Below are 27,047 nucleotides of genomic sequence, written 5' to 3'. Positions count from 1 at the left end.
CTGACCATGGCAGGGGGCTGGAAATGGATGGATCTTTAGCATCCCTTCCAGCCTAAACCAGTCTGGGTGTCCTGCAAGCTCAGCCAGGGCTTCCTGCTCAACCAGCATCCTGGAAACCCCAGGTCTTGGGTTGATGTTATGGTCCCCATGTATTTTTGGGATGGTATCACCACCCATGCCTGAACTGATCCTGAGTGGCCCAAACCTGCTGATGAACTTCTTAACTAAAACCCAGATGTTTCTCACCCAGTGGCACAACCAACACCAAGCACGTGTCAACACACCCTTCACTGACACAAGACCAACTAAAACATAAATTAAAAGGTTGTGGGGCTTTTTTCTCCCTTAATTAGACCAGAAAGAAGGCTTTGTGTGCTACCAAATGCCCCTGGTCCCTGTACTCCCTGCTCAAACACAAGGCCTGGAGACAGCAGCTGCTAAAAGGTGATGCAAGAAAGTTTCTTCCAGCTTGGATGCAACCTCTCACCCAGGGATGTTCCCAGAGGGACCAAATTCCCCAGAAACAGGTGCAGAAAAATCTTGAAGAAGAGAATTCCAGAGAAAATCCCATTCTGGGAAAACTCCCCCCTTGGCAACTCTGAGCAAAACTCAGGTGCCACCTCCTGCAGGGACAGCACAGCTGCTCCCAGCACCCACAGGGCTCTCCCATCCCTCTGAGCAGAGATTCCCAAACTCCACTCATCCCTAGAAATTACCTTCTGCACCTTGGAGATGGGACAGATGGATTTAAAAAAAAAAAAAAAAGGAGACAAACTTGTTGTTGTGCACAGATGTTCACCTGAACAACACACCCAGAACTCCTCAGAGCACAGGGGAGTTGGTCTGTAACCAACCAGAACATCTCTAAACATCTCCCCAGCCCATGGTGGGACCCAGGTGTAGCTCTGACACTCAGTACAGTTTTGCTACAGGTTATTTTTGGTCAATTCAGACCTGGGGGGGGGTTATTTCTCACCCCCAACACCTACTTCCCAGCTGCCTGAGCAAGGCCAAGCACTGCAAAGCCTCCTCCAAGAGGGTTGGTGAGCACCATACCCATCCTGCCAGGAAGGTGAAGGGAAGGACCATCCATCCACTGCTGGTGGTTGGGGCACCATGGGGCACACCTTGGCTTCTCCTCCCAGCAAGATCTGCCTTCCTGTGTCCACAAGTCTGGGGTTTTGTTTTAGATCTCAGTGTGATTTTTCAGTCTGTGGTGAAACACCTGCCCTGTTTCTCCTCATCTAGAACAAGAACACATCCATCCCATGCTGGCCTCAGAACAAACCAGCACAAATCCCACATCCTGCATCATTCCCAAGGACCCAAATCCTCTTATTTCCAAAGAAAAGGATCCAAAACCATCAACCAAGCCAGGCATCCCCATGCTCAGCACCCAAAGGAGCTCCTCCATCTCCAGCACCCTCAGCCTGCAGCCCAGCAGCCAACATTGGGGTGAGATGAGTGACTTAAATAATTCCAATAATCCTAAAAACCCTTCACCAGGTGTGCTGCAGGGAACCACGGGGATTTTCTGCAGGTTTCAAAAGCTCCAGCTCAAATTCATCTGGAAAAGATTGCTTTCTGGAAATGGAGCACCTCTGCCAGGTGCCAGAGCTTCAGGAGGGGGGTGGCCACAAAAATTTCACTCTTCCACATATAAAGCACATTTCCAGCTCCTTAAAAACCCACCCCAAGCAGGAATCATTCCTTCTAAAGCTGTTTTTTGGTTTGTTTTTTTCCCACTTCCATCCTAGGTTCCCATGCAGGGCAGGTGGTTGGGGAACAACACGTGAAGTGGAGTCACAGATGGGGGGAAAGCTTTTTAGGGCCTGTATTTTTATTTTCTTTTTTTTAAAAATGCAAGGCTACTTAATGACAAGCAATTCCACCTCTGTCAGTGCCCAACCCTGGTGTGGGGGCCACGAGACATCCCTGCAACCAGGTCCATGGTGGCCCAGGATCTCACACCATAGTAAATCCAAAGCCTTTCCCAAGCAAGGCAAAAATCCTCCAGGAAAATAAACCCAAAACCAACCCCAGAGATCCCCCCAACAACCAACCACGGGATGAGCTCAACAACCCAAACCAAGAGGGTCCACAGCCCAACTCCACTGAATCCATGGCAATCCCTCCCCAAACACGAGGTCTGCCTAAAAATTCCCTGCTCTGGTGCAGGCTGTGAACCTGTTCCCCCCCTTTCCACCTGTGGATGGGTTGGATGCCACATCCCCAAAATTAAAATCTCTTTGTCTGGGGCCTTGCTCAACCTTCCAGAAGGTGTTGAAGTCATCTCCTGACAGCAAAGACCCAAGGAACCAAAAGACCCAAACCCTCCCTGCCCATCACACCCAGGCACCAAACACGGAGCTGGCAGCAGCCTCAGCACCCAAACTCCCAGGATTAGGTAAATATTGGAAGTCACTACAAAAAGCTGGGGTTCCAGGAGCCTTTCTGGATTGTGGTGGCCAGGCTGAGGAACCAGGATTCCCAGGGAGATGGGCAGTTTCTGCCTGTCATCCCAGGGAGGGCCGAGCTAAAGGGCCCTCAGGAAAACCCAGGATTTCCATCCTGCTGGCCCCGAGGTCTCTCATCTGCTTAGGAAAAAAGCATCAACATAATAAATTAGAAAAAAAAAAATAAATCTTTTAAAATAACTCCTCCTTCCCCTCCGTGTTACTCCAGAAGGCATTGGGGGGAAAAAAAAAAAATTAAAAATAAATAAAAATGCTTTACATACGGCTGAGACAAACGAGGTGGCTGAAAACGTACGAAATGCCCAGGGGCTTTTCCCACACAGGAGCAGACGCTCAGGCTCCTAACGCTGCCTCCAGTCCCTCCTGCCCGCAGCCCACAGCTCCCTTTTTATTTTTATTTTATTTGGATTCTTTTATGCCCTCCAACAACCCCTCTCCTCCTCCCCACAGCTCCCAACCCACCCCGGAAATCTCCTGCAATTCCCCATCTCCTCATTTCCCACTCGGTGCTGATCCAGAAAGCCCGGAATTCATCCAGCACCCCCCCTCCAGCCCGTGCCTGCGGATGACACTTGAAAAATTCATCCTTTCGGTGCCTTCTCCCGAGCAGAGGAGGAAATAACCCCGGGGGATGGCAGCACCCGGCAGCCGACCCGGATCCGGGCGGAGGAACCCGCGGTTCTGATGCTGATCCGGGCGCTTCCATCCCCCCCCCGACCCCCCCAAAGCTGCCGAGCCGGGGGGGCAGGGATTGCAAATCATCTGCTGGGGCTGAGGTTCTATCACCAGAAGGGGCTTTGGGCTCCGGGGAGGGGATTAGGAAGGAAGGGAAGGGCTTTTTGGGTTTGGTTTTTTTTTAATTAAAAAATATAAATAAAAAGAAAGGATTCCCAGGCTGGGAGCATCCTTCTGCTTCTCCCCTCCTTCCATCCTCCTCCTCGGTTGCTTTTTAAACTCCGTGAGGCTCATCACCTACCTTCCATCATGGTGGCAGAATTGCATTCCTCAATTTCCAAGGAGCCAAAGGGGAAAAAAAAATGTAATAAATATAGATATATATAAAATAAATCCAGGAGAATAGCAATCCCCGGGCAGCAGCCGCTTCAGCTCAAACGCCTCCCATCTCGGGTTGGTTTAAACTACCAGGAAAAAAAGAAAAAAAAAAAAAAAGAATAAAAAAGCAAAATCAGGCTGAGCTCCAAGTGCAGGGATGCTAAAGGCAGGCCATGGAGGTGATGCAGGCGCAGCAGCATCCCGGCTCCCCGGAGGATGCTGGAGGAAGGGAGGAGGCAGCGGCTCAGCCTCCCTCCCACCCCGCACCTCCTCACATGCGCGCTGCCTCCCCGCACATCCCCCCCCCTCCAAACCCCCCCCCCCGGGAACACCCCAACCTATTTCCCTTGATTTTTAAAAAATGGGAGATTTTCCCCAAACCCCAATATTGCCCCACAACCACCCCCCCACCCCCAACATCTCCCATCTCCATCCCCCCCCCCCCGTGACGCACTTCCCCTCTCATCCCTCCTGGGGGGCTCGGATTAATTACCGGGCGCTGGCAGAGGGGGGAAAACCAGCTGGGAAAATCGGGATAAAACCCCAAGGAGATAAATAAATCCATTCGGGATCAGGCTGTGGGCACATCCATGGATTTCCCCCTCCTCCTCCCCCCACCCGTGGCTTCTCCCGCGGCCATTCCGGGGCCAAATCCCTGGGGCTGACGTCACGAGCCCGTAATTAGCCCCGAAGGTTGATGAGGGGGAAATTGTCCCTTCCCAGAGAGCCGGGGGGTTCATTGAGCCTCAAGAAGCAGCTGGAGCATCGCTGGGAACAAAAAAGGATGGGGGAAGAAAAGGGAGAAAGGGGGGGGGGGATGCTGAGCCCCAGGCTGGGGACCCCCCCTCTGCCATCACCCCAACCCTGGGGTTGGCAGCACCCTCAGCCAGGGGTCTCAGCTGCTTTGGGATGATTTTTATATCTAATTCATAGAAAAAAATAATTTTTAATTATTATTATCTAGAATTGTGCCCCCAGCCCATGGGGACAGCACCCAGAGAGCTGACCCCACCCCGGGCACAACGAGCTCCAGCAGTTCTGCCAATAACTCCCAGATTTTATAGCCCATCAAACATAAATAAGTTGATTTTTCCCCTTAAAAAACACAAAAACCCAAACCCAACCAACCCACAAACTCATTTTTAGCCATTAAAAAAAAATAAATCCCATTTCCCCCGTTAAAAATTGATCCCCATTTCTGTTAAAAAAATAATTATCCTTTTTTTTTTCCACATGAAAAGATATCTGTATTTTTCCCCATTAAAAAAAAAAATCCCTTTTTCCAATTAAAAAAAAAAAAATCCCCATTTCCCCCCATTAAAAAATTTCGGGTTTATCCATTAAAAAAAAAAAGAAGTCTTTCCCCAATAAAACCAAGCTCATTTTTCCCCATTAAAAAAAAAAATCCCCATTTCTCCTTCTTAAAAAAATACCCTTTTCCCAATTAAAATTAACCTTCTTCCCACATTGAAAAAACTGGATTTTTCTCCCATTAAAACTTCTCCTTTTCCCACATTTCAAATCACAATTTTTCTCCATTAAAATATCCTCGTTTCTCCTTGTTAAAAGTTATCCCTTTCTGCCCTCTTAAAATTATCTTTTTTTCTCATTAAAAAATCCTCATTTTTCTCCCATTAAAAATTATCCTTTTTGCCCCTATTAGAAAAAAAACCAAACCTGTCCCCATTAAACAAATTATCCTATTATTCCCCCATTAAAATCCCTATTTTCCCATCCACAAACCCCTCTTTTCCCCATTAAAAAACAAACAAAAAATCCTTTTCTTCCACAACAGGGAGGGGAAATCCCCATTTCCCCATGGAATAACCCAACTTTTCCCCATTAAAAATCAGAATTATTTTTTTTTCCTATTCCAAGTGGATCCCAAAGCCCAGAACCTGGGGGGGTTTGGACCCCACAGCTCCCCAGTGCTGAGAACCCTCTTGGGTGTCCCAGCCACACCAAGAATTCCCAAGTCTTCTAGAAAGCAGATTTCTTTCTTTCTTCACCCAATTTCTCCATCCCAGGGCTGAATTCCAGACCCCATGGAACCTCCTCCCCCTGACACACTTTGGGCTGAAATACTGAATTATTCTCATTATCTCCAGAAGTTTGGCTTGGAGTTACGAGATAACTTGAGAATGAGAATCTGAAGAGGTTAAATCCTTCTGAAAAAAAAATTAAATAAACTGAAAGAATGGGGGGAAAAAAAAGCTTCCTGCCACCTGGGAAGACCAAAACTCATCTTAAGGGCACAAATGACCCCCTGGCCCTAAGCACCCCCCAACCCTGCTGCTCCCCAAGGTGCTGGGATCCCATTTCCAGGTGACGTTTGATGTTTATGGCTTCCCAAAGGGTTTCAGGGCCAAAGTCTCAGCAGAACCCCTGGAAACCTCCTAAGAACCCACCCAAGGCTTGCCAAAAAGAGGGGAAAAAAGGCAAAAGGAGGAGTCCGGGGGAGGTGTTGTCCTCCTGGCAGGCGGGTCAGGCTCGGGTCCATGTGAGGAGTGGAGGAGCTTGGGGACAGGGTGGCCCAAGGAGCGTGGGGGATTTGCTAAATAAAGCCCCAATCCTCCCTGGCAAATCCCTGGCATTACCAGGGATTGGTTACAGGGCCCCCACCCCTCCCCACCCTCATTAAACCCGGAGCCAAACCCAGCTCAGCCCCGGAGCTCCTGCTGGGAACCTGCTGGCTGGGGGAGGGCAGAAGAGTCCTCACCATCCACAGCTTGGGGTTTTTTCCCTCTGGCCCCACACATCCCCACCCAACCCCATCACCTTCCAGAAGAAATTCCACCATCTCCTGGACCAGGAATCCCCCCCATAGGCTGGGGGAGAACCCTCAGCTGCAGGAATCCCTTTCCCAGAATCATCACCATCCCAGAGTGGCGTGGCTTGGGTTGGGAGGGACCTTAAAGCCCAAGTAATGCCACCTCCTCCTCCCTCAGCAGGGACACCTCCCCCAGTCCCACCCATCCCTCACCCAGCTGCTGCCCCTTGGATCCCAACCAATTTTTAAGGGGATTCCCTGCTCAGAAGGTTTCTCCCCCCCCAGGACCATCTCACCCCAACTTCCACCCAGCCCAGGAGGACACAGAGGCAGAGCACCCATCAGCTGGGTGCTGGGCACCAAACGGGCAGGGAACATCCCCATGGGACACACCAGTCCCCAAGGAACACCTCCCCAAAGGCTTTGCACCCCCAAAGCCCCCATCCCCAGGCTGAGAACCTTTAGGACCATCCCATGGGATCATCCCCCATGCCACAAGCCCAACTCACTGCCCCAGTGGCACTGGGGGGTTTATTCCCTCCACCCCCAAACCCAAGTGGGGCACAGCAGGTGACACCTCCCACATGATGGGACCCAGCACCCCAAAACCCCACATCTTACCTAGCAGCAACCAAGCCCCCACTTAAGCCCCCAACCCACCTTCTCTGCTCCCTCCTCTGCCCCACAGCTCTCCCACACCAGGAAATATCAACTCCCCCTCACACCCCCTGCTAATCAAGAGCTCATCAGGTTAATTACCCAGCCCAGCACCCACCACCCCATCCCAGGGGATGAGAAATGGGGTTCACCTGGACCCCTCAGCCCCACTGACACCAACCCCTGGAGCTCTGCACCCCCCAGGGCCAATGACTCCCCAAAAGAGACAAGGGGAAATTGTGTTAATTCTCTGTTAATTCTCTGAGGGATTTTATTATTTTTGTTTGTTTGTTTTTTGGTTTTTGCACCCCAAAGGTCTGGGCACACACAGGAAGGTGAAAACACCCCAAACCCCATCATTTCAGCCCATTCTGCCCCCTCAAAGCCATGCAGCTCAATCCAAAGGGTAGGAAAGGGGGGGACTCAGCAGCAGGTGGCAAATTTCTACAAGAGGAACTTAGGATTTACACACAAATTTAAATGTAACGTTTATATATAAACAGAAAAATAACATTGGTAACATGCACACTTTTTCTATAAATATCAACTGGAAGTAAATAGAGATGTTCCACAAACACAAACCAGACTCACCAGGAGCAGTGTCAGCTGGGGGTGCTCTGCAGGATTTTGATGGATTTTTAGGCCACTTTTTCCTCCCCTCTTCCCCCTACTTTAGGCAGGAGCTGAATTAAAATATCCATTTGCAAAGGGGAAAAATAAAACATCAAAACCCAAGCCCAAGATTACCAACAATCCACAGCAAACCAACCCCAGAGCTGCTCTGCCCAGCCCCAGGACCTCCAGTTTGGGGCTGGGGAGATCCCAAGGGAGATGAACTGGGAATTTTCTACCCAAAAATATTTAAAATGTGGTTTGGTTGGTTTGTTTTTCCCCCTCGAGGCACGATGGTTCATTCACTTTTAAATTATTGAACAGAAAGTTTGCTCAGGCTGAGGCAGCCCCTGGGGGGGGTCTCTGCTGCAGCCACCCAGGAACTGGACCAGTCTTTTTGGGGCAGGACCCAGGCCCAGCAGCTCACCTGAGAGGCAGGAAAAGGGAAAAAAAATAAAAAATTTTGTTATTTGGATGCTGAAAATGTTCTTCCCACTCTCCCACCTCCTCTCTCCTACGAGTGGGGAAGGGGCAGGGAATGAGGACCCACTGTGCCCTGGGGAAGGAAGGGCCTTCCAGGGGAGAAATATTAATAAAAAAGAGGAGGAGATGGGAAAGGCTTTGGGGCTTTTCCTGCGAGATCCATGGAGGGAAAGGCTCTAGGAAAAGGTGGGAGCTGAAGGCAGGGAGTGTGGGGTGGGAGGGACAGAAGGTGGGAGACAAGGAGGTGGTGCCTCTGGTGGGGTCCTGCCAGCTGCATGTGCACAGCATCTGCATCCAGCTGTGTGGGGATCCAGATGTGCACGGATCCAGCTATGTTGGGATCCAGCTGTGCAGGGATCCGGCTGTGCCAGGATCCAGCTGTGACTGAGTCTGTCTAATGCCAGGATCCAGCTGCCAGCTGTGCTCGGACTCGATCCAGCTGTGCCTGGATCCAGCTGTGCGGGACAGCAGTCATTAACTGATCCAGCTGTGCAGGGATCCAGCTGTGAACTGCCCCATCCCCGTGAGCCCCTCCATCTCTGCGCATCCCTGGCTGCGTGGGGACACCCCTGGTCTTGTCACCAGCTCCAGCTGTGCCTGGCTCTCCAGCTGTGCCGGGATGTGTCCCAGCCCTGTCCTCTCCAGTCCAACCCCCCCGTGGGTCCCTGTCCCGCCCTGCAGTGGTTCGGGACCTCGGCAGATGGAGCTGTGCAGCTGTGAAGGCAGCGCTGGGGGGGACCCACGGCAGGAGCTGTCCCCATCATCGACACCACCATCATCACCTCCACCACCACCATCACCATCATCACCATCATCATCATCCCCTCCTGCAGGGAAACCACAGCTGCCCGATAAATAAATTAATATAAATGTCTGTATATATATAAATATATATAAATATATATATTTAATGGCAGCAGTCCCCTCTCTGCTATGAGGAGCTTGCTGCAGGGATGAAGGTGACCCCCGGTTGTCCCCAGGCTGTCCCCAAACTGTCCCCCACCGCCCTCCCCACGTCTGCCCTTCACCCCTAAAAACTGGGGGCAAACAGGGAGCCCACGGGGACAGGACACCCACGGGGACAGGATGCCCACGGGGACAGGATGCCCACGGGGACAGGCTCCTCCTGTCACCCCCGACGGGACATTTGGGAAGGTCCAACCACCCCGTCCCACCCCGTCCCCTCCCGCGGTGCCGCCGCCCCCCGGGCTCCCTCCCAGCTCCATAGGCTCTGTGATAAGAGCTCTGTGATAAGATCAGCTCTGTGAGCCCCGGCCCCCACCTCCTTCCTGTTTTTTTACTCCGAAACTGCCAGCGCTTCCCATTTTCACTTCTTTTTTTTATTTTTTTTCCTTTTCTTTCTTCACCCGTAGGAATTCTCAGTGAACTCTGAGCTGGTGGCACCAAACCCTCCAGGGCTTTGCCAGTGGTTGAGCATCACCACCAGAGGATGGGATGGGTTGGAAGGGGCCTTGAGGATGTCCTAGTTCCAACGTTATGGTTGGAATCCGAATCCTTAAGGACTGGATTAAAAGCTGGAGTTATTTAGGTGAGAAAATGGAATTCTGGAAGTATTTCCTTGTGAGAAACCCAAGATTTCTTCTACACTGTTCACCAATGGAAGAGCAGAGAACCATTACACCCCAGACTGACCCTAAAGCTCCTCCAGTGCCCCCCCTGCCATGGTCAGGGACACCTCCCCCAGCCCAGGGGGCTCCAAGCCCCATCCAACCTTCAACACTGCCAGGGATGGGGCAGCCACAGCTTCTGGGGGCAACCTGGGCACCCAGGGGCTCAGCACCCTCCCAGCATGGAATTTCTCCCTCCCATCTCCTCTCCATCTCCCCTCTTGCAGCTCCAAACCCTTCCCCCTCATCCCATCCCTCCAGGCCCTTGTCCCAAGTCCCTCCCCAGCTTTCCTGGAGCCCCTTCAGGCACTGGAAGGTGCTCTAAGGTCTCCCCATTGCTCCCTTCTCTTCTCCAGCCTGAACACCCCCAACTCTCTCCCCCTGGTTCCAGAGCTGCTCCAGCCCTCCCAGCAGCTCCAGGGCCTCCTCTGAATGGCTCCAGCAGCTCCATGTCCTTTTGGTGCTGGGGATCCCAGAACATCTTGAGGACTCCAGAACACCACGAGTGGCTCAGGCCAGGGCAGGGTCTGCTGGTGGTACCACCCTGCCATGCACTGCTGGCTCCTATGGACCTGGGGGGGGAAAGAAGAACCTGGCAAAGCAGCCCCACCCCAGGAGAGCAGGCTCAGCACTGCTGCACCACGGGAAGGAGCATCAGAGCTGGGTTATTATTTTATTTCTTTGCATCATGGTTTCTATGCACAACACCGACCTCTGGGTCAGAAGTTTCCTGGCAGTAGTGGGAGGGGTGGGGGCTCTGTAGGACCCTTGTCCCCACACCCCGGGGCAGCCAGGAGGGGCTGGCTCAGCTCCTGGGTCAGGATTGGTCCCTGTGGATGGGTTTGCAGCTGCTGGGAATCCCCCCTGGAACCTCAGCTTGATGGCCTCAGAGGGAAACTATGTCCTGGAGGATGGCTGCCCCGTGGCAGGGGGGGCTGCTGGTGACATCCCTCACCAGTGCTGGCAGGAAGGAGGGGACAGCGTGTGCTCCCCTCATCCCATGGTGCTGAGGATGGAGGTCCTGAGCTCCTCGGGCTGGGGCCCTGACTCAAACCCCACCTGGGCTCTCCTGGTTCCAGCCCCAGTGAGCACTGCACACCCCACTGCACACCCCACTGCACACACTGCATCCCCTGGCTGCACCTTCCAGTTGCCCACAGGGGTTGCACACCAGGGTTGGAAGCAGTGGTTGCTCAGCTGGTTGTACACCCGGGGTGCACAGTTGCATTCCCTGGTTGCACAATTGCATCCCCTGGATGCACACCTGGGGTGCACAATTGCATCTCCTAGTGGCACAGCTGCATCCCCTGGTTGCACAGTTGGTTGCACACCCCGGCTGCAGACCTGGGACCTCCTTTCCCAGAAACACAGACTCTCTGCACCCTCCTCTGCTGTAGGTTGTGTTCCTCATCCTTGCTTCTCCCCCTGTATCTGAGCAGTGTCCATGTCCAGAACCTCTGGGTGCAGCCAGGACCTGCTGGAGGCACCACGGCTGCACTTGTGGTGGGACCAGCAGGGAACCTCCCAGCATCATCCATCCATCCATCCATCCATCCATCATCCATCCATCCCCTCTGCTCCTGGGTGAGGATGAAGCCCAACATCCTCCCGAGGCTGAAGGGAACCACGGAGCCTTCCCCAGGTGCTGGGGTTGGGGGGAGTTTTGGATTGAGGAGGGTAAAGTAGAGCCAAGATACGTCCTTGTCCCCTGAGGAAAGGAGGGGAATGGAGGCAGCCCCTAAACTGGGATTTTCCAGCCCCAAAGGGCAGGAGGACAGGAGGGCTGGGGGTGAGTTTTGGACATCAGCTGCGATAGGAGAGGTTGTGCTGAGGAGGAGAAGTGAAAGGAGGCCGGGGGGGCTCCATCAGCTCACGCTGGGGTGGCTGCCTGACAGAACTGGGTCACCAGAGGGAGAGAACCAAAGGGAGGGAAGGAACCAAGCAGGGAGGGAAGGAAAGAAAGGAAGGGAAGGCAGTCACAGAGCCAGGGCAGGGTGGTGGAGGGGAAGGGGCCAGCCCTGCACTCTCCCCCTGCCACTCCTGGGGGCTGTGGCCGTGGTGGATCACCTGCAGCTTCAGCCTTTGGCTGCCCCTCCTCGTTGGTTGTTTCCTCCACCCGGAGCTGCTGAGATCTTTCCAGCCCAATAACCCTTTTCCCATCCATGCACATTGCCAGGAGCCACGGGCACAGCTGGATGCAGGCAGGAGAGGATGAATCCACTGGGAAAAGAGACACGAGTCCCAGCCCCATCCCCCGAGAAGGTTTCAGCAGTGCTGTAACCCCGGTGAGATGCTCTCACTGGGAAGCCCCTCCTAGTCCTACAGCGGGGTCTCTCCTCCAGGCATCCCAAATCCCTGCCATCCCCTCACCCCGCCGGCCGGCAGGATGTTTTTTTTACTGGAAAGTCAGTTGTTTTGGGTCAGGCCAGGACATGAAAGCATCCCCGGGAGCCACCCCACGGTCATCGCCTTCCTGTCTGCAGCCCCTTCCTGACGCCGCTGCCACCGCTCCGGAAGGCAGAGCTCAGCCAGGAGAGGGTGGCCGTGCCTCTGCCTGCAGGAACTCTGCTCTTCCCTTCCTAAGAGACTTTTTGGACAGGGGGTTCGGTTCTCCTGTGCCCTCTGCCTGCAGAAACTCTGCTCTTCCCTTCCTAAGACACTTTTTGGACAGGGGGTTCGGTTCTCCTGTGCCCTCTGCCTGCAGAAACTCTGCTCTTCCCTTCCTAAGACACTTTTTGGACAGGGGGTTCGGTTCTCCTGTGCCCTCTGCCTGCAGAAACTCTGCTCTCCCCTTCCTAAAGACACCTTTTGGACACTTGGTTCGGTTCCCCTGTGCCCTCTGGCTGCAGAAACTCTGCTCTTCCCTTCCTAAGAGACTTTTCGGACAGGGGGTTCGGTTCTCCTGTGCCCTCTGCCTGCAGAAACTCTGCTCTCCCCTTCCTAAAGACACCTTTTGGACACTTGGTTCGGTTCCCCTGTGCCCTCTAGCTATAGGAACTCTGCTCTCCCCTTCCTACGAGACCTTTAGGACACGGGGTTCGGTTCCCCTGTGCCCTCTGCCTGCAGGAACTCTGCTCTTCCCTTCCTAAAGACACCTTTCGGACACTTGGTTCGGTTCTCCCGTGCCCCCCCGGGCAGAGCCATGGCAAGGAGGAGCAGGCAGGCAGGGTCATGCTCTCATTTATTCACTTCATATAAAAATCTCTTTAAGAATGCATCTGAACACAATATATAATATACTGTAACATACATCGTGTGAAACTCTTGGTTTGGAAACAATAAAATAACCACCTGGAACAACGCAGTGTTCAACAGACATACAAACCCATTGATCATGCACAACTGTGCTTTTTTTTTTTTTTTTTTTTCTCTTAATTTTTCCATGAACTAATCAGTCACAAGTTGGACCAAAAAAAAAAAAAAAAAAAAAAAAAAAAGAAAAAAAAAGCTTGAAACATTATTTTACAAACTGAGACTGGACATCACTCAGGATGCCAGACGAGCTTTGTCAGAAGAAGTTTCACAGCACAATTATTACATCAGTTCACATTTTTATTCATTTATTTATTTTTGTCATAGAAATTCACATTGGGTTGGTTGGAAATTGGAAGGTGACATTTAAAAGCCAGCCTGGTTTTTTTTTGGGGGGGGGGAAGAGGTGGATTTGGGGTGTTTTTTTTGGTTCCTTCCCTCCCCTTGAGGCTTTCAGCCTCCAACTTCCAACCACTGGCCTGCTGCCTGGGGTTCTGGTTCTCTGGGGCAACTCCCCCCCCTTTGGGCAGCTGCCACCCGAATGCCCTTCCTGGGTTGTGTCTGTCTCTTCAGCTACGTTCAGGTTTCTCATCTTTTATGCAATACAAAAGGTTACAAGAAATAAAACCAACCAACCAACCAACCACAACAACAACAAAAAAAAAGGCAACTCTTATCCCGAGTTTTCTACACAATCAACGCCGCCCGCCGAGGGGCGGTGTTAATTCAATATAAATTAATAACTTACAAAACATTACAGTATGTACACGACGTAATAAATACACTGTTATAAACAGTAATGGAGGTGTTAGAGCTCAAGGCAGTGCAGGAGGAGGGGGTTGAACCTAAACCTAGGAAAAACGTGACTGGGAGGCGGGGAAGAAACACAAACACCCCAACTTCCACCCGGGCATCGCACGCTGCTGCCTCATCACGTGGGGTATGGATGGAAACAAACTGCCCTCTGTCCTGTGCACAGCAAGAATAAACCCCCCTGGAGGGTACAACACTGTTAATTCCTAGCAAGCAAAGAGAGGGGGTGCCCAATGGCATGAAGTGACTTTAAGCAGGGTGGTGAGAAGACTGTTAAAGGTGCAGTAATGCAAACCGGAGGGTTTTGGGTTCCCCCGGACCCCTTCCCCGCTTCCATTTAGTCTGTAAAAGTGATTAACTTGCAGTAAAGTGACAGGTATTGCCCACGAAAAACAAACAAACAAACAAAAAAAAAACCCAAAAGGAAGACTGCTTCTTGTAACAGGAAGAATCCAAAAAAGTTACTGCTCAACTCTGAAACGCTTTTGTGTCGCTTTGTGTACTAAACTCCGTGTCTTGAGAAGTAACAGGCTCTCGAAAAGACATGAAAGTGTTTTACAAAGAAGGCACACAGGTCTGCAGACAGGTGGTCAGGTGGACAGGTTTGATACGGAGAGTTATTAATCAGTAGTTTCTATCAGTCTAACTGGTATAAATTCCCAAAACTAATGGTATATAAAATCTCTCAGTTGTGTGTCATTTGCTCTTCAAGTCGCCACCCAAGCCAGCTCCAGGCCAACGCCATGCTCTTGGCTGACAAGGCTTAAACCAACAACGTGCATCACCTGGTAATTTCCTGAGCAATCATTCTCTCCACCATCTTTCACCCTGCTTCCAATCTCAAGTAGCTGGGAGGATCTTTCAGCCCATGTCAGGCACAGGCCTCAGACCCAGGCTGCAGGCTAGTCCGTCAGACTGCTTGCATGCTCCTCAAGTGTTTAAAATCCACTCACACAGGGACAGGGCATTATGTGTCCACAGGAGACGTGTCTTCTGTCACAATTTCTATGCTGGCCTCCCTCTGGGAATCCTCTGCCCCAGGGTCAGCCATGCAGAGTGTCTTTGTATTGCTGAAGTAGCCAACGCTCTCACCGTCCTTCTCCGGTCCATCCGAATCCTCCTCCTCCAGAGTCAGTTCAAACTGGAACTTCTCCATCAGGTTCTGGCAGTCCCTGCCCTGCTCCTCCAAGGGAGGAGAGGGGCTCTGAGGTATCATGCTCTGGTACCAGTTCCTGTTGTCCTCCAAGGTGTCCAGGATGTCCTGGGCATCGGGCTGCACCAGGTCTGCCCACGTCTCCCAGAGCGGATGGACGATGTAGTCAATGAATCCCACCTGAGAAACAAAGGGATATGCACACTTAAGAGCAGGGAATGGTTAGGAGCATACAGATAGCTAAAATAAACTTCAAATGCTGTTAATCAATTATTTTTTCACAAGCAAAATTCCCATTCCACAGCAAGTCCCCAGACCAGCACACTTGAACGGCAGACAGGACCATCTGATACCCAAAGCTGCACTTACAGTGTTGGACTCAGTTGGTATCTTGTCCAAACTGAAACCTTGGATAAAAGTTTAACTAAAAGCAGGAGCCACCTGGAAACTCAGCAACAGAGCTGCCAGTCCCATCCCTGGCTTAAAACATCCCTGGGGGTTTCTGCTCCTGACTAGCAGCTCAAGCCCTGCCCTGCAGAACTTGGGTAAATAAAGGCTCTGAAGCCAGAACATGCCACTGAGGGGTGCATCTTCCCAGCTGTCACTGCAGAGGGACACTTGAGATGATCACTGCTTTTTTTTTCAGGGACCCACGTGTGAACCTTGGTTCATTTTTTTGTTCCAGTGTGCAGTTTTGTGCTGAGCTGGTTGGTGGTGCTGCACCTCCAACCATTTCTGTGTCTCTCCTCTACCCTGCCCGAGCAGCCGCGGCGTCTCTCCGCAGAGCTGGCTGGGGGTAGAGCTTCCCCCTTTCATTTTGGAAAGGGTGCAGGAAGCAGATCAGCTCATCCCAAAAAGTACACGGAGGAGGATGGCTCGTGGCTGCCTGACTCCCAGGGAGTGACGTGCCAGGGGTGGAAAGAGTGAGGGTTGGAGCCACGTCCGTCAGCCCTTCCGCCGGCTCGGCGCGTAAGCTCCCGGCTCAATCATTTTTCAATTGTCTGAGTAAGAGGACGTACGTCCAGGATGGAGAAACCTGAATGGCCATAAAGAGGATTGAAATTCTTCCCATCTTGGCAGAATGTGTCACTTCTCTCCCTGCTCCACTGGACAGCATTTCTGTGCAGCAGGAAAATGGCTCTCCAAGGGGCCAGGCTCAGCGTGCAGATGTTTGCTTTGGCCGTGGCACAGGCCTCCTTCAGACACAACAGGATGTCAATAGAACCATTAACATTCAATTGGAATGGACTGGTGAGGCAGCTCCAACAAAAAGGTGATGAAAATTTCCTGCAGCACAGATTCCGGAGCACTTTTAAAGTGAAAAAAAAATAAAGAAATAAATAATAAATTCTGCATGGTTAGCTGATGACTTCACTGCCACCCAAAACTGCTCCAGAGCAGTCACTTTGTCACCAGGTCACCGCTGCTTCCACCAAACAGCTCTGGAATCCTTGTGTGCTGTTTTCCTATCAGCTCCTGGTTCCACCTCAGAAGGGACACTTCCACCTTCCCTCTCTCCTTGCTTGGCCACCAGCTGGGGTTTCAGTGGTGGCCATTTTGTGCAGTTCCAGTTCTTTCTTTGCATAGCAAAAATGCCATTTTGAAACCTCGGTGATGTGCATACGTGAAACAAAAAACTTAATTGGAGCTCACATGTGGAGCACATGGGCATTTTCTAGCCAAGCCTGGCCAAAGGATTCATTTCTTATTAGGTTAACAAATAAGACAGATTTTTTCCAACAGAATTACCATGCGGTTGAATGAATAATTTTGAAACCACTTGGCTTAGCCCAAGAGGACATTTGGAAATAATTATCATCATTTTTGTTACTTATTCAAGCTGAAAAACCTCGATGATGACTTGCTCGAGTCATTTAAAAACAACAACCAAGACACCATTATATAAAGTTTGGAATATGTTTCGGCAAACATCACTTACCAGCTTCATCACAGGCCAAGAGGGTGAAATTTTATGGGCTGTGCTACAGAGGTCAGGACAAAATCTGACCTTGAAACCTTTTCCAAACTACGAATCAGAACTAAGGATGAGGCAGGTAATCTCAAAACAAAAAAAAAAAAAACCAGGAGAGATATCCAAGATGTCTTTACAAGTTTGTATTGAGATAAAGAAATATTTCTTTGGCTTCAGCCAGCACGCAGCATCAAGACCTCTCACTCATGCATTCAAAAACTGCTCTGCATGAAGCTGAATAACAACTGACAGCCTGAATTTTTCAGGGTCCTGAAGTGGATCTCAGCTGGAACAAGCTCCTAACCCTGCAGTGCAACGGGGCTGGCCTTGCTATAAAGGCCTAACAATTTATGGGGTACAATATGGGCAGGATTTAGGAGGTGCTAATGAGGGAGGCTGGAGGGCAGAAGAGAGCTGGCAGAAGGAAGGAGAGAGAAGACTCACACTTCTCAAGCCTGGGGGGACAAAAGGAAATCAACTTACTCTGGAAACTGGGACACACACTGGGCAAGATGAAGATGTGTTTGGAAAGGAGGAGATGCACATAAGGAGTGCACATAAGGAGGGCACATAAAGGAGTGGGAACAGCCTCACCAGGCTAGCTGAGCTTCAGGCCCAGCTGGATGTCAGGGTCAGTCCCAACCAACCCTCTGAACCTCTGGCTGTTTGCCTAATTGTGCTGGAGAAAGCAGATGAATTTTGTCTCTGCTTTCAAAACCATGGGCTCAGGCCTGTAGCTTTTTTGTTTTACAGAAGAAAAAAGAGCAGCTTGCAGCCAATTACCTGTGATTTTTCCACTGAAGCTGTGTGCTTGTCACACATGGGACTGATTTCCATTCCCCTTTCTCGTTCCTTGTCTCCCTGCTGGAAGAACTCCTCCATGATCCTGTCTGTCCACTGGCGGTACAGCTCCAGGGACTTGGTGGGATTACTCAAGTCCGCACAATGTACCATGTTTCGGAGAACCTGCAATTACATTAATCAGAAAACTCATAAAATCGAATGGAAAAAAAAAAAAAAAAAAAGGATGGTTTCAAGCTGTATCTGCTTGCTTAATTCAGAACATTTAACCACAAGGCTCTTCCATTATGCAACAGCCTATAAAAAATATTGACACGGGAACAACCCCGCGTCAGAGCCGGCTGCCGCGGTCCCCTTCCAAAGTCAAACGTGCTCCTGTGAATTACATCAGCCAGGTTTGTTTTTGAGTGCAGGTGCTTCCCACCATTCAACTTGCATTTCCATGCTCTCAGAGGATTAAATACTTCTACTTTATTAAATGAGTAATATCCCTTCCAAGCTCACACACACACACACACACACACACAAATGTGCCTGACTAACAGTGGCCGCAAGGATTTAGACCCAGTGACCTGTTTGAACAGCAGCAGCCTTACACAAAAACAGGAGAGTTTTTCCCAGGGGTTTTGCTGTGAGGAAGCTGGCCATTAAAAGTGGAGAGAAGATCAGGATGTATCTTGTCCTACCAACTACACAACCCTGCTGCAGCACAGCTTTGTCATTTCTGTAAATCAAGGATTTGATTATATTGGGAACAGGCTGTACATCACTCATTTCAGCTCCACATGAGAGATGTCTTAGGTAGGGAGATAAAAATTACATCCTTTCAGTGCTTTAGCCATCTCACTCCATGGTTTGTTTGGTTGGTTGGGTTTTTTTTACAGGAGAAACACAGGGGAGAAAGCAGCAAGGAAATTCAGGAGCCTTTAAGAACTCAGCCTTATAGATCAGAAGAATGTGTGCGTTCCCAGTTGGGTGCTCCAAGTGGGCAAAACAAAATCCCCTTCAACTAAAAAAACCCCATGGGATCACCTGCCACTCTTTGTGGTGCAGAACAGAAGAAAGTGACTGCTGAAAACTTCAGTCAGTAGCTTCTGCATACGGCCTGTTTAAAAGCCACAGGAGAAACAGGAGGATGGTTTCCTCAATCCTCAACCAAACACAAACAGGAGGATGGTTTCCTCAATCCTCAACCAAACACACAAAGAGGAACAAGAGGATGGTTTCCTCAATCCTCAACCAAACACACAAAGAGAAACAGGAGGGTGGTTTCCTCAATCCTCAACCAAACACAAACAGGAGGATGGTTTCCTCAATCCTCAACCAAACACACAAAGAGGAACAAGAGGATGGTTTCCTCAATCCTCAACCAAACACAAACAGGAGGATGGTTTCCTCAATCCTCAACCAAACACACAAAGAGAAACAGGAGGGTGGTTTCCTCAATCCTCAACCAAACACAAAGAGAAACAGGAGGATGGTTTCCTCAATCCTCAACCAAACACAAAGAGAAAGAGGAGGATGGTTTCCTCAGTCCTCAACCAAACACAAAGAGAAACAGGAGGATGGTTTCCTCAGTCCTCAACCAAACACACAAAGAGAAACAGGAGGGTGGTTTCTTCAGTCCTCAACCAAACACATAACCTCCTCCCAGGGGCCTGTGCTGCTGTACCTGTATTCTGTCAGTGTAGTTATCCAGAAGGAGGACTCCTGAACTGGTCACTTTCTTCGTTTCCACCATAGTCTTCAGATCAGCTAACAGACTCATGTGCTTGGACATATCTGTTGCCAGCACCTTGATGGAAGGAAAAGCAGGATCTCAGTATGGGCAACCATGCCAAGAAGCCAGTGTTTGGTTTCAGAGGGGATGTGGGCACAGCTCCTACCATGTCAATCACCATCTTCCTCAGAGTCTGGCGCTGTTTCTTGGTCAGGTTCTGGAAGATGTCACAGTGCTCCTCCTGCAGCAGCTTAAACCCCACTGCCAGGTGATGGTTCTCCAGGACAGATTCGTCGTTGTACATCAGGGCTAGCTCAGAATCTAGCAAAAGGACACAAAGATGTGACTGGTTCCCAACAGACAGCACTTGGCCTGGGTTTATCCATGTGCAATAAACCAGGAAAAGTTTTCTTTTTTGGCTTGACGTGTGGTTTTTCTGATCCCAGCACACAGCCCTCTGATCAACAAAACAGTGCTTGGTTGACTTAGTTACAGGCTTCAGAGTCTCTGACAATAGAAAGCACTGATCCTGCAGAGACACTTTCCAAAAGAGAAACAATGCCCATGTTTTGGAACCAAGATACACACTTGGAGTGGTGCAGAACACAACATGAAGCACAGTGTTTGGGTATATGGTTGTCAATAACAATAGTGTTATTTATCTTATATCTGTGATAAAATTTGCACTCAGGACTGGAAGAATTATGATGTGTTAGCAAGTGGTAATGCCCACAAGATTCAAGGGCCCTTTGCAAATTGCACTACAATGGCTCCCTTCGTTAGGAATTTCATTTTAATTACTGCTTTATTTCAAGACATCCAACTAGTTTACTGCACAACATTTTCAGAAAGCAATGCAATCTGCAAGTCAGAATGTGTGACCTCAATGTAATGGAAAATGCATTTCCATTAGCTTCCAAGACTGCAGATGAAGTTATTATTGTACTTGAAACAAAACTCACTTGTATTAATAAGAAATTGATTGGAGACCCCGGGGTGATCCACGTCATGAATTGCAGCTGCAAAAATTGCAGCAAGGATTTCCAAATCAGTGAAGACAGCCTAGAAGGAAAACAAAAAAAAAAGAAAAGGGATTTGTCAGGCAAGTCCTTGTGTTTTGTCTCAACAGTTTGGGAGGCTGAGTCCAGAAACAAATTGTACTTTTAAACTTAGTTTTCTGAGGAAGTTTACTCAGGAGAAAGGGCTGCAAGCAGCACATCCTCTTGAAGATCATAGAACCACAGAATGGTTTGGGCTGGAAGGGACCTTAAAGATCACCCGGATCCAACCCCCTGCATGGGCAGGGACACCTCCCACAACCCAGCTTGCAGAAGGCTTCATCCAACCTGGCCTTGAATACTTCCAGGGATGGGGCATCAACAACCTCCCTGTGCAACCTATTCCAGAGTCTTACTACCCTCATGGTGAAGAATTTTTTCCCAATATCTAACCTAAATCTCCCCTCTTGCAGTTTAAAACCATCACCCCTTGTCCTGTCACTATCTCTGGTGAAAAGCCCCTCCCCAGCTTTCCTGTAGCCCCCTTTATGGACTGAAAGGCCACTATAAGGTCTCCCCAGAGCCTTCTCTTCTCTCAAGATGAACCAGAGAATCCAGGCAAAGCTGCTTACAGGTGATTTCCCCATCACCCAACTGAGCCCTCAGAAGAGCAGGCAGCACCCTGTTTTTGCAGGTCTGAGTGCTGCTGCATGTGAGTGGCTCAGCAGAAGGTTCTTCTCCCATGTTCACAGAGGACATGTGGCTCTAGAGATCCCAAGTGCCCAATGCAAAGCTCTTCATTCCAACTAGGTAACTCACATCCAGTGCAGGGGTAGAGAGCAGAACGTGGGTGGACTGGGCAACATCAGCAGCATGGAGGCTGTTGTGGTAAGCCACATCTGAGTGGTAGTGGTCTTCCAGGGTCATCATGTACGTTACAAAGGTGTCTGAGGAGATCTTGAAAGTTTTGAGTAGATCTCGCTCCTGCAGAACACAAAGAACAAGCATGGATCAAATCAGGGTGGCACAGAGAAGGAGGCAATGGAACAGAAAGCAGTGAGAAACCAAGATTTGCTGTAGAAGATGAGGAAATTGGGTCAGAAGGCCACGAACCTGAAAGATGGCATACATGATGCAGGTGAGAGGCCTGTTGTGGGAATACCTTGCCACGTTGAATATGTTGAGACCCCACTTGTTCAGATCTTCCAGTTCCTTTGGAAAGGACAAAAAGAGAACAGTCAGGAGATTTTTCCAAGGCAACTCTGCCATTTATCACTTGGTTCAGGTCTTCAAAATATGCAAATTCAAGCTTCATTATGGTGATTACAGCAGTGCACGACCAGGCGGTACACGGACAGAGAGTAATGGTGAGGGGGTGATGCCAAACAAGGAGACAGCATTTCCCTGTGTGCCAGAGGAGTTATCTGTGATGTGTGTTTCCAGGTAACAAGAAGAAATGCCCTGACAGAGACAAAGGCCTCAGAGCCACTTGGCTGGCTGGAGCCTTGTTACATGTTCCTGTGTTTGGTAATTGCTCTCCTCAGCCTTCATTGCTTTTTGTATTATTTTTTTACTGATATTTTCAAGGAATTTGTGGATACAGAATATGCTGCTAGGGCTGGGGACCATTAATTCCAGCATCTGTAATGGCCACATCAGTGCAGAGATACTGAATCTGTCCTACCTTGGCCAGATGGTCCTCCTTTTCTGTTTTCACACCAAATCGGGAGATGCTGGTGTTGTTTAAGCTTGAGCTATGCATTAATTTTTTCACTCCACTGATCTGTGTCATGAGCTGCTGTTTTTTCTTCTTCTCTCTGTCCTTCTGGGTGGGGGAAGGAATCTCCACATCATTCTGCTTGTCTGTAACAAATAAAGGTGGAATGAGTCAACACAATTTGCAGTGCAAGCACCCATCACACCCCTCAAAACCTGTCCTCAGCTTTGCTGAGGAGGCAAACTCTGCACACCAGGTTCAGACCCAGGTGTTTCTGATGGGGGGGCTTCTCTCAATTTGGGGGCCAAACTGAGCCAAAATTAAAGCCAACCACCACACAACCTCTGCTTGCCCTCTGCATGACTGAACCTTCCCCCTGAGTCCTCCTGGGACATTGCTTGGGGACACAGGAGCTGAAGGGCACCAGGTTCTGTTTCTGGCTAGATCTCCATTAATTGTTATGACTTTGTTGGTTTTTTTTTTTTTTTTTTAGGAAAATAAAACATATAATCAAACAACACATTTTTCCTCATCTATTTTTATATTCACTGCATTGATACTTATTAGGGCCAAACCCATCTTCATACCCCCTGCTCTCAAAACTCCAACCCAGTAACCAGCTGGTGTCACTGGTGGATTAAAGGTTTGCCCTTTACCAACACACACAGAACAGCACAGAGTGCCCAAGCCAGATCCCTGCCCAGTGACAGCAACAAGATCAGTGTCCACGAAGTAGGCACCTAGCAGGGGCACAACCCTGGCTGTGGGGATGTGCCTGATGAATAAATCTATCCATAAATCAATCTATCCACATATGCTGCTTGGTGCCTCTCCAGCTGATGGATTTGCTGGCTTAAAATGGGGAGGCGATGCCTCATCCCTTTCACACTAAACCACTTCTCCATGACCTTTTTAGACAAGGTTATGATAATCTCTTTGCACCTTGGCAGCTCTGAGGACCTCTGGAAGGGCCAGGCATCTGGGCATTAGTTACTTTTACCTTGGCTTAATTAAAAATCCCTGAATTAAGAACTAGCAGTGTGTCTGCACCACTGCAATTAAGAAGGAAGCCATTATTCACAGCAACAGCCAAGCTGACATCAATGGGTGTTTCCCTTGTGTGCTTTTTGCTGAACAACAGAAGGATTTTCCTCCATATAATCCCCTTAGCAGTGACTTAACACGAAGCCAGGGTTAGAATGGCCATTCCTGAGCAGAAATGGAATTTGGTAAATCACATCCCCACAGTGGTGGCAGCATCACCAACATCCCTCACCCTTTAGGAAGGGGCATGTGCTGGAAGGCCAGCACGACCCCCCTTGGTGAGGACGTGTGGCCATTGATAAAACCATCATTTTATTATCTCTTGTCCTTTGCATGGATCTAGAGCTGGTGTCCTTGCTCCCAGGGACCAATGGGTGACTGCAGGACTGGCAGAGGACATGGCTTCTGGGTGCCTTCCTCAGCTCATTCAGCAAGAGACTGAATGAAGTCATGCAATCTGGTTTTAATATCTGTAAGCTTCCTTCATCCAACAAATACTGGAGACAAATTAATATCCTAGACATAGATTTCTTTTTTTTTCTTTCTGTCTGTTCAACCTCTTCAGCTGTAGATTCCTGTTATTTTGTGTCTTCATCGAATTTTGGACCAAATTGTATGGAGCAAAGAGTAATTCATAAAAATCTTACAGCATGGCTTCCTTAAAAAAAAAGAAAAGAAAAAAAAAAGGGCTCTGGAGATCCTTTTAAAAGCTTTATTCGTTTCTTTTTAATGTGAGCAATCAAGTTGCAATCTGGCCCAATCTGGAGAGCCTGCACCACTTGGCATGAACACAGCCCTAAGTGGTTGAGTGGCCCTCCCAGTGCCACAAAACAGCGAGGACAAGGACATCACCATCACAGAATATCTGAGAAGCAGCAGCACAGGAATCAAGGACACCATTGGCAAGACCTTCAAAGAGAAATGCAGCTGCCTGACCCAGCCTGGGCATGGGGAACAACACAGCCCCATCAGCTGAGCAGCCACTGCAGCTTCAGCTCCTGAGTCCCTCTGTTAAATCACGTTCTGGATGTCACAATTAAGCTGAGTGATAAGCCAGGGCTGATGGATTCCCACAAAGCAGCTCCAGACTTAGATGGATTATTCATGATGTGATGTGTCCTAAATGCAGTTCCAGTGGCAACTGGCTGCTGAAATCACTTTAAAATCCCTTAATGGGAATAATTGTGTGTCAGACAGGGAGCACACTATGGGGCATCCGAGGCCCCTGCCAGCTCCAGCATCCCACAGACACTCAGCATTTGAAGCTGCTGGAGTCTGGGAGATGTTGATGGGGACCTTGTGCTAAGTTTTGGTTTAAATGCAAGTGGGGACAGATTCTAAAGCTGCTTGAAAAGACAGAAATTTCTATTTTTCAGAGTCATACGTTTTGTAAATGCAGAGGATTCATGCACGTCAGGAGTCCAACCAGCTCCAACTAAACTAGTGACATGCAAAATATTCTCTTTGCTCTTTCTATTCTGACTCCCACGTCAAAATAGACAAATACACACAGAATAATCTGTAAAATATCTGGGCTGAACCTACTCCTCTCAGTCCCTGTCTCTGAAGGGGAAAGATGCAGCGGTTGCAAGGATGAGAGTGTGCAGTTGGGCTTGTGTGACTTTGTCCTTTCTGTAAGGTCACCACAGAAATCAAACATTGCATAAGGCAGCTACCAATAGCTTAGCTCAGACTGAACAGAAAACTCTCCTGATTTGCCAAGGGAATTCATCTGTGGACAGACTTACTCAAACACCACCTTGTTTTCCGCCCCAAAGTGCAAAAAAAATCCCACCATTTCAATACTGCTCTGCCCCAAAGGAAAACTGGGCACAAGTATCAACCAGGGGGTTTGAGGCTGCTGTTATTTGTTCTAACTGAGTCACCCCAAAGCTTGGAACACGACACCTTACCCAGGAAAGTGTTGGAAATGTACTCAGACACCTGGTTGCCGGAACGGCTCATCTCGGAGAGGTGTGTCAGCTCCCGGTTCAGCATCCTCTTGAACTGGGAGGGGAAGAGCACAAAGATGACATTTTTAGTTTTTTCTGACTGCTTTTTTTCCCAATTTTTTTTCCCAAATTAATACAGCTTTATCACAAGCAGGTCCACAAGCAAAGATGCTGAAAGCAAAATTCTGGAGATATCTGGAACGGCGTTGGCGACATACGGTTTCATTTGGGTGCTGTGTGGCAGCATCATGACTAGATATTTCTTTTCAGTACACTGAGCTACAAAAATTCATTTCCTCCAAAGATACCTATTAGTTTTCACTGTAAAAATGACAAGATAAATGTTTCAGGTAACCTCTCTGCAAGATTGAATTCTTGCACTGCTTTTAAATTCTCCATCCCGTAACCCTTTGTTGTTGTTGTTCTGTGTGTCCTGAATTTTCCAAGTTTGCTCCATTTTGAATTATGCAAGGACAAGACAACTGCATATCTTCAGAACAGGACTATGCCATAAATCTGCTTGGATCATTACAGTAAAAGGTTTTGAGCATTTCTTCACCCAGCTAATACATGCTATGACCTTCCTCAGCTTCCAAGCACTCCTTTTCATGCCTGCATCGTTTCATCCCGCAACGGTGAATTCCCAAAGGAGGGAGAGGAAAAGATTCCATACGTGTACACTGCATGCACAGCACACACGTATGTTCCTCTCTAGCTATACAGTACACATCAAGAACCATTTTAGAAGCATATTTTCTTTATAAAGGTTTTATCCAAGCAACACAGCACACACACACACACACACACACACACACACAAAATCACACACACACAAAATCACACACACTTACAACAAATATAAATAAAAATCCAACAGCCATCTCTCATCCTTCAGGTTTCTAACCCACCTTAATATAACCCCAAGATACAGATAACAAATAGTTTGCTTCAGGCATTTTGGAAAACTCCACACCAAAGCGTCCACAAATCCTCCCGGAGAAATCGCCGGTCGGGCAGGAGAGCTCCTCGGACACCCCCCTTTCCCCAGCCAGTAAAAAAAAACACACCAAAAACCAAATCAGCATTCATCCAAGGCAGAGAGATCCCCCCCAAAGCCCGGCAGTGGCTAATCCCAGACAAAGCCAAGCCTGGCACAGCATCTTTGCAGAGAGGGCTGAACGTGGGTGTATTCGCTCGCAGGAGAGAGAATAATGAAATCAGGGATTGCAGGAAGAAATGAGAGCTAATCCAAACGGGTCCAGCTGGGTGGCTGGAAGGGCTTATGAATTATGAATCGTCCTGGCTGCTTAGTTGGCTGAAAGGGGGGTCCCTGCTCCACATCAGCCTCGCTCAGCTGAACTGTACAACAACCAGAAGAAAATCAGCAACAGCAACAAAAACCCGAGGCTGGTTTCTGAGGGGCTGCCAGTCTTAGTGACACAGCCATCTTTTTCTATAAGGGAGATTAAAATGGAGGCAGCTCACTGCATGTCTAAATAAGCCAAAAGTACACAGGAGTCCCTTTTCCATCTTTGCTTTGTCTTCCTCCTCTTCATTGCAGAGACAGACAGATGGTTTCCAAGGCAGGTGCTCATCCACGGGTTTTTAGAAACGTCACTTTTCACATTTTTAGTGCGATCGTTTCTTCCCTCTACGTGGTAAGAGGCCAAAAGCAGCAAATTCTGCCTTTACAAACTGAAAATATTTTTCAGCTGAAAGGCACAAACTAAGGACGACCTTTCAATCTGCGACGTCAGTCTGGCATCAGTGAATTCCTCCCTAGCAGGAAGCATTCCCAACCCCAGCTTCAAGCTTGAAGCAGTCCTTTGATTTCTCTTTTCCACTGAAACATGATCACTTCATTAGGAACCTGCAGCTGCCCTTTCAGCAGCAACTCAGAAGCCCAGCACATCCCTGCTCCAGGACGTCCTTGCTGACTGTTGGC

At 49.2% G+C, this 27,047-nt stretch overlaps 2 protein-coding genes across 5 annotated transcripts in view; both read right to left on the bottom strand.

Annotated features, from left to right (window-relative positions):
• The window catches only part of SGIP1 (SH3GL interacting endocytic adaptor 1), a 39,537-nt gene extending 36,074 nt beyond the window's left edge, over positions 1–3,463 (bottom strand). The window contains exon 1 of the mRNA XM_030455749.1: positions 3,454–3,463. Coding sequence (XP_030311609.1) covers positions 3,454–3,463 — 10 coding nt within the window. The remainder of the gene's footprint in view (positions 1–3,453) is intronic.
• Positions 3,464–12,844: 9,381 nt separating this feature from the next.
• The window catches only part of PDE4B (phosphodiesterase 4B), a 186,765-nt gene continuing 172,562 nt past the window's right edge, over positions 12,845–27,047 (bottom strand). For all 4 annotated transcript variants that reach the window (XM_030455458.1, XM_030455461.1, XM_030455460.1 and 1 more), the window contains 9 exons: positions 25,064–25,157; positions 22,074–22,252; positions 21,503–21,601; positions 21,209–21,373; positions 20,354–20,453; positions 19,558–19,712; positions 19,344–19,466; positions 17,654–17,836; positions 12,845–15,078 (listed from right to left, as the gene is read on the bottom strand). In XM_030455458.1, the coding sequence (XP_030311318.1) occupies positions 14,713–15,078; positions 17,654–17,836; positions 19,344–19,466; positions 19,558–19,712; positions 20,354–20,453; positions 21,209–21,373; positions 21,503–21,601; positions 22,074–22,252; positions 25,064–25,157 (1,464 nt within the window). In that variant the 3' untranslated portion in view covers positions 12,845–14,712. The remainder of the gene's footprint in view (positions 15,079–17,653; positions 17,837–19,343; positions 19,467–19,557; positions 19,713–20,353; positions 20,454–21,208; positions 21,374–21,502; positions 21,602–22,073; positions 22,253–25,063; positions 25,158–27,047) is intronic.

The sequence above is a fragment of the Calypte anna genome, chromosome 8 (assembly GCF_003957555.1).
Source record: "Calypte anna isolate BGI_N300 chromosome 8, bCalAnn1_v1.p, whole genome shotgun sequence".
Classification (NCBI taxonomy): domain Eukaryota; kingdom Metazoa; phylum Chordata; class Aves; order Apodiformes; family Trochilidae; genus Calypte; species Calypte anna.
Note: the sequence above shows the minus strand (reverse complement) of the source record. Positions and strands in the feature narration are given on the sequence as shown.